Raw genomic sequence first — 6557 nt, forward strand, 5'->3', positions numbered from 1 at the left:
CAAGCTCAACCAATAGCAGTGCTCATTACAGCCCTATGTTCTTGATTGACCTAGGAAAAAAAATCACGCGAGCGGCGTGCTAATGAAAACAAACCGCGCCACCTATCGGATCTTATATAAATTAATATATTCTTTTAACACTTTTAAATTTATTTCTTTTGTTATAGAAATATATATCAACATGCACGGCAGTGGCAACGGGCAGTGTCTAGTAAATACAAACCGTATTGTAACATCATTATCGCGATTTGCGAATTAGAAAATCCGGTGCCATGGGAATCCTATATAACAAAGATATCAAAATTAAAAAAGAGATGCGGTCATCATTACGATTTCCAGTGTGATTTGATTCCAAGGCAGTCCTAGATAATAAAGACGCCTAAAGTCAGATTAGACGCGACCTTTTCCAATGGTAGCTTCACCTTGTGTTTCGTGTACAGTCGCTTGTCGCGCCCCACAAACCGAGCTCCAAGTGCCTCTAACGTCTTTACCGCATGTGTGCTTTCGTCAGGTGTATAGAAGCAGATCTCTGATCTATCCGGTAGAGCCATTAACACGTGCCTCATCAGCTGACTCTGTACCTGCTCCGTGTCACCGTAGAGTGGACAGATGCCGTAACTCACGCCAACAGTCGCATTGATGGCAACGACATAACCTGTTACCTTGCTCTCAGCATCTGTCGCTACAAACACCAGCTTCTTACAAGCCTGTAAACAGGGACGCAGGTAGTCTCCGCGGTCCTGCCCAGCTATGGACTTGTCGTAGTCGAGTACAGCTTGCAGCATCTCTTCGCTGTATGGCTTCACTGTGATATTAGCATCATCTTCCAGCTTCAGGGATGCTGCGAGCTTGGCGTGATCGACGGTGTAATAACGAGTGGTAATAGTGAACGACTCCGTGGTAAAGCCGTTCTTCTTATAATGATCTACGAGGTACATCATGGTGTTAAGTCCCAGGTTACGGTGGCCGGCGTGCTCAAGTATGCGCTTCAGTAACATACTCCCTATTCCTTTCCGTCTCATATCGCTACGTACTATGAAGTGACCCATGAAAGCTTCGCCACCGACAACAGCAGAATTCAGAAAACCTGCAACGGAGGACGATTGCGATAATACACGTTGACCGTTCGTCTTGTGAATGTTACGAGTAAATCTATCGAATAGCTTGCTTTTTAGTATTGCTCTAGCTTGCTTTACATGTAGCGGTGGGCCGCGAACCTGCAGCTTCCACGAGGAAGTTTATGTCTACAACGTATATACGTACCGACTGATTCCCCGTTGGGTAACACTGCCGTGAAAGCTCCGCCGCCTTCACCGTACTCAACCATGATCTTAAGCATCTCAAGCCCGAAGTCTTCCGGAAATTGACCTATCGTCCATTTCATGACATGCGGCAGATCGGACTCGACAGTAGCCCTGATCGTACACCCGTCCGCCATGATTATTTTCTGCCCACATTTCTGCCTACGTACCCGTTTATGTTTGGTTATAGATAAACGAGGCCGATTACAGAATCCTTATCAACTTTGTGTGTGTGCGCGCGTGTCTGCGTTTATGCGCAAATATTATCCGATATATATATATACATATGGTATGACAGCTCATATTTAGTCTCTCTCTCTCACCCCTTTCTCTCTATCTCTCGCTCGCTCGCTCGTTTGCTCTCTCTCCCTCTCTCCCCTTCTCTCCCTTTCTCGGTATCTCCATTTAACTGTCATTTCGCCAGTTACTGTGTCGGGAGCAAACCGAGGAAAGTAGCATTTCACATGCCGCGTACTTTTATTCAACGAATCTGATTTTATTAGCAGACGCGTGACTGCAACTCATCAAATCAGGAAATGTAGAAGTAAACGGCTAGCACATGTATTCCAAATAATGATACATTTATTATACTTATTGATGTTTGTATTACTGCTTTTACCGCCTTGCACATATTTTAATTCCGATGATTTGTAATTAGCAATTTAACACCATTTCTTTGCCGACACCCCAAGTTATATCTTTTTACGTGCGGGAGAGGTCTACGACAAAAGTGCCAATAATCTTAAACACCTTTAACGTAATCGGCGAATTAGAAACTCGGTTAGTGCTAGATGCCGAAGGCAACGTCATTAAGAACAGACGCGACCTTTTCCAATGGTAGCGTCACCTGGTCCTTCGCGTACATTCGCTGTTGATGCATCACAAACCTAGCTCCAAGTGCCTCTATCATCTTTATCGCAGGCGTGTTGTCGCCAGGTGTATATAAGCAGATCTCTGATCGATCCGGTAGGGCCATTAACACCTGCCGCATCAGCTGTTTCTGTACCTGTTCCGTGTCACCGTAGAGTGGGAAGATGCCGTAACTCACGCTTCCCACCATGTTGATGGCAACGACATAACCTGTTAGCTTGCCTTTAGCATCTGTTGTAACAAACACCAGCTTCTTATAGGCCTGTATGTAGGGTCGCAGATAGTCTCCGCGGTCGTGCCCAGCGATGGTCCTGTCGTAGTCGAGTACAGCTTGCAGCATCTCCTCGCTGTATGGCTTCACTATAATATTAGCATCATCTTCCAGCTTCAGGGATGCTGCGATCTTGGCATGGTCCACTGTACAGTAGCGGTCTGTCATAATAAACGATTCCGTGGTGAATCCATGCTTCTTGTAAAACTGTACGCGGTGCATGACGGAGTCAAGTGCTAGGTTACGGTGGCCGGCGTGCTCACGTACGCGTTTGAGCAACATGGTCCCTATTCCAGTTCCTCTCAGGTCGCTGCGTACTATGAAGTGACCCACGAAAGCCTCGTTACCGACCACAGCGCAGTTCAAAAAACCTGCAAGGAGAGACCATATATACTTATTATCAACGTACACACTTCTGCTTGTGGGTTTTTATTATTATTGAGTTTATTTGTATATAGCTTGCAGTACGTATAGGCGTACGCACTGATTCCCCGATAGGTTACATTGCCTAGAAAGCTCTGCCCCCGTCCTTCTACCTAATTAGCATTAACTCATTAATCTCCGATGTATTTGTGAGTGATTGTGTAGCTTACGATAGAGCTTGCATTGCGTGTTGCGACTTGCTAGACCTTTACCGCTGCTACATCCCCATTCCCATCTGCATCAGCATGTTTTAGCAATATGTTACAATCAGAGGCACTTAGAACGTTTCAATGATAAAATGATGGTAATGAAACACGTAATGTATTTACTACCAGTTTTAAATGTTTCTTTACTCTCATTCGCCATTCATAAGGGTGGGGGTGGATGGTGCGGGGAGGGGGAGGGTGGGGGAGGGGCGGGTGGAGAGGGCTCTAATAGCAAAAGCAATTCAGTCCTTTGTTAACAGTCAACAAATCCATGTTTAACCCTCCTCTTGAGGGTCAAAAGGTTATCAGACACTTGCTCTTCGCACGTCAGCGGAAAGTAGATTTCACGGTCCTTTCAATAAAGTGATAAAAATAGTAAGGCAGCGCTGAAACAAAAAAAGTTTTGCACTCGGTCCGTTAGACCATGTCCTCAGAAAATGTCTGATATCGGACCTTTCCCCCACTGCCTTTTGACCTGTGACCTCCAATTTCGCGCTGGTGATGGGTTTCCTCCCCATCACACTATACATCGAATATTAAGAGTGTAGGTCGAGCCGTTGAGATTTGTGCCGCAATTCCGTATTTCCTCCTATACCTTAAGTTAAGGGGGAAATATTCCCCCTCCATTGACACATCTTGACCTTTGACCCTTGACCCCCAAATTCGACATTCCGTGTCATTTTCGCGATCCCCCCGATGTCCCGAATATCAAGATCGTACGTCTCGCGGTTAAGATTTGTGCCGTAACTGATGACGCACGGACGGACGGACGGTCGGACGGACATTCATGCGATTCTACAAGCTGATCTGACTTCGTCAGCTGAGCTAAAAACTCGATAATTTTGTTGTTTGTGCACAGCGGCGTACGTACGGTGTACTTGTGTGTTGCAGAGATGAATTTGAACGTCATTTACAGGAAATTATCAGTAATAATATGTGAATGAGAATAAATAAGTTAATACTTGGACTTTGGTAGTAAATACATGTCGTGTTTAATTACCATCATTTTATCATTGAAACGTTCAAATTGTCTGTGATTACAATGTGAGCGAATACATGCTTGCTGCTAGCTCTAGTACTATAGCCGCTTACATTAACTGCCGCTGGCAGTTAATGTAAGCGGCTATAGTACTAGAGCTAGCTTGCTGCGAGGTATGTGCAGACGATATATACACGTTAGCGAACACGTACCGACTGGTTCTCCGTTAGTTGTCACTGCCGTGAAAGCTCCTCCGCCTTCCCCGTATTTCAGAATGATCTTGTGAATTTTGAGCTCGTAGTCCTCCGGAAAATCTCCTGCCCACCATTTCAGCACGTACGTCAGATCTGACTCGATAGCGTCCCTGATCGTGCACGGCCCGCCCGCCATGATGCCCTACTACCCAATGTAGCCTATGACTCCGCGTTCACAAATGATTACAGCAGGAGCATATGAACTATGTTACATACTGTAAAACATTTTGTGTACATAAACTTAGTTAATGTGCTCCCGATCAAACAGATCGAGCAGCGGACAGTCTATGTTGGGATAACTCTAGGTTCTGTCCAGTCACGTATATAGTGTACTGTCAGACTAATATAAGTAAGCAGGCCATAGCGAGCGCAGCGGCCAACCTTGTCCTACTTTTGCTTGGCTCTTGGGCCAATAGCGTGTCCTACTCACTCGCCCTTTCTACACCTCTCCACTGATCTATATGTATAACTCAGTTATATATAGATCGGTACTCCCCTCTCTCGCGCGTGCACACGCACACACTCTTTACCTCCCTCTCACTTTCTTTCTATTTTACACTTGCCCCGTCTCCTTTTCTCGTCGGCTATTCCTAAATTTCCCATTTTTGCTATCTATATGCACGTGCGTGTGTGTACCGAGACCTAGCGCGTCTCTGTTTCCGCAGTGATATTAGCCTTACGTTTACTTTCATACAGTCACGCTACAATAGATAGATGGGCCTAGTGACTGTATTCAATGATAATACACTTCCCAGCATGTAGAGGTGATACACGGCGGAACAAAACCTTTCCTTATAACATCTTTATAACGATTTACAATGTGAAAATCCATTTCCAATGAAGTTCTAGATGAAGAAGATATCCAGATTAAGAACAGATATGACTTTTTCAAATTGTAGTTTCACCTCGTGCTTCGTGTAGAGTCGCTTTCCGCGCCTCACAATCCTAGCCCCAAGTGTCTCTATCATCCTTACTGCTGGTGCCCCGTGTTCAGGTGTATAAAAGCAGATTTTTGATCCATCCGGTAGGGCCATTAACACCTGCCGTAGCAGCTGACTCTGTATACCAGCTCCGTGTCACCGTAGAATGGGCATATGCCGTAACTCACGTCTCCAGTCATGTTGATGGCAATGACAAAACCGGTGACCTTGCCTTCAGCATCTGTTGCTACAAACACCAGCTTCTTATAGGCCTGTATGTAGGGTCGCAGATAGTCTCCGCGGTCGTGCCCAGCGATGGTTCTGTCGTAGTCGAGTACAGCTTGCAGCATCTCCTCGCTGTATGGCTTCACTGTGATATATTAGCATCATCTTCCAGCTTCAGGGATGCTGCGAGCTTGGCGTGATCGACGGTGTAATAACGAGTGGTAATAGTGAACGACTCCGTGGTAAAGCCGTTCTTCTTTTAAGGATCTACGAGTTACATCATGGTGTTTATTAAGTCCCAGGTTACGGTGGCCGGCGTGCTCAAGTATGCGCTTCAGTAACATACTCCCTATTCCTTTCCGTCTCATACCGCTCATAAACAGAATTCAGAAAACCTGCAACGGAAGACGATTGCGATAATACACGTTGACCGTTCGTCTGATGAATGTTAGGAGTAAATCTATCGAATAGCTTGCTTTTTAGTATTGCTCTAGCTTGCTTTACATGTAGCGGTGGGCCGCGAACCTGCAGCTTCCACGAGGAAGTTTATGTCTACAACGTATATACGTACCGACTGATTCCCCGTTGGGTAACACTGCCGTGAAAGCTCCGCCGCCTTCACCGTACTCCACCATGATCTTAAGCATCTCAAGCCCGAAGTCTTCCGGAAATTAACCTATCGACCATTTCGTGACATGCGGCAGATCGGACTCGACAGTAGCCCTGATCGTACACACATGCACTTGAAGCGTTTCAACTGTAAACACACGCCGCCGCCATTGCGAGCACACTGACACATAAATATATAGCACACTAAATATACGCACACTATATATATTTATGTGTCAGTGTGCGCGCAACGCAATGGCGGCGGCGTGTGTTTACAGTTGAAACGCTTCAAGTGCCTGTGATCGTACACCCGTCCGCCATGATTATTTTCTGCCCACATTTCTGCCTACCCGTTTATGTTTGGTTATAAATAAACTACGCCGATTACAGAATCCTTATCAACTTTGTGTGTGTGCGTGCGTGTCTGCGTTTATGTACAAATATTATCCGATATATATATATATATATATATATATATATATATAGTAGTAGTGGCACG

General features: G+C 45.4%; 2 protein-coding genes across 3 annotated transcripts in view; both read right to left on the reverse strand.

Annotated features, from left to right (window-relative positions):
- Nucleotides 1-214: 214 nt before the first annotated feature.
- Nucleotides 215-1505, reverse strand: LOC106814446. Its single transcript, XM_014818767.1, has 2 exons — nucleotides 1264-1505; nucleotides 215-1087 (listed from the first exon to the last, which is right to left on the reverse strand). The coding sequence occupies exons 1-2, from the start codon at nucleotides 1436-1438 to the stop codon at nucleotides 363-365; spliced, it is 900 nt and encodes a 299-aa protein (XP_014674253.1). The 5' UTR covers nucleotides 1439-1505; the 3' UTR covers nucleotides 215-362.
- Nucleotides 1506-1861: 356 nt separating this feature from the next.
- LOC106814523 overlaps nucleotides 1862-6557 on the reverse strand; it is a 12819-nt gene continuing 8123 nt past the window's right edge. Inside the window, exons 2-3 of one of the 2 annotated variants that reach the window (XM_014818849.1) lie at nucleotides 4263-4733; nucleotides 1862-2813 (exon numbers count right to left, since the gene is read on the reverse strand). In XM_014818849.1, coding sequence (XP_014674335.1) covers nucleotides 2089-2813; nucleotides 4263-4440 — 903 coding nt within the window. In that variant the 5' untranslated portion in view covers nucleotides 4441-4733 and the 3' untranslated portion in view covers nucleotides 1862-2088. Of the gene's footprint in view, nucleotides 2814-4262; nucleotides 4792-6557 lie in introns of those variants that run through there. The other variant, XM_014818843.1, reaches the window with a different exon arrangement.

The sequence above is a fragment of the Priapulus caudatus genome, unplaced genomic scaffold (assembly GCF_000485595.1).
Source record: "Priapulus caudatus unplaced genomic scaffold, Priapulus_caudatus-5.0.1 Scaffold26, whole genome shotgun sequence".
NCBI classification, from domain to species: domain Eukaryota; kingdom Metazoa; phylum Priapulida; class Priapulimorpha; order Priapulimorphida; family Priapulidae; genus Priapulus; species Priapulus caudatus.

Excerpts from the sequence above, each read along its gene's own strand:
- LOC106814446 (XM_014818767.1), bottom strand. The coding sequence starts at position 1,438 with ATGGCGGACGGGTGTACGATCAGGGCTACTGTCGAGTCCGATCTGCCG. Across the intron at positions 1,088-1,263 it reads ACCCAACGGGGAATCAGTCG|GTTTTCTGAATTCTGCTGTT; the intron begins GTACGTATATAC and ends CCTCCGTTGCAG.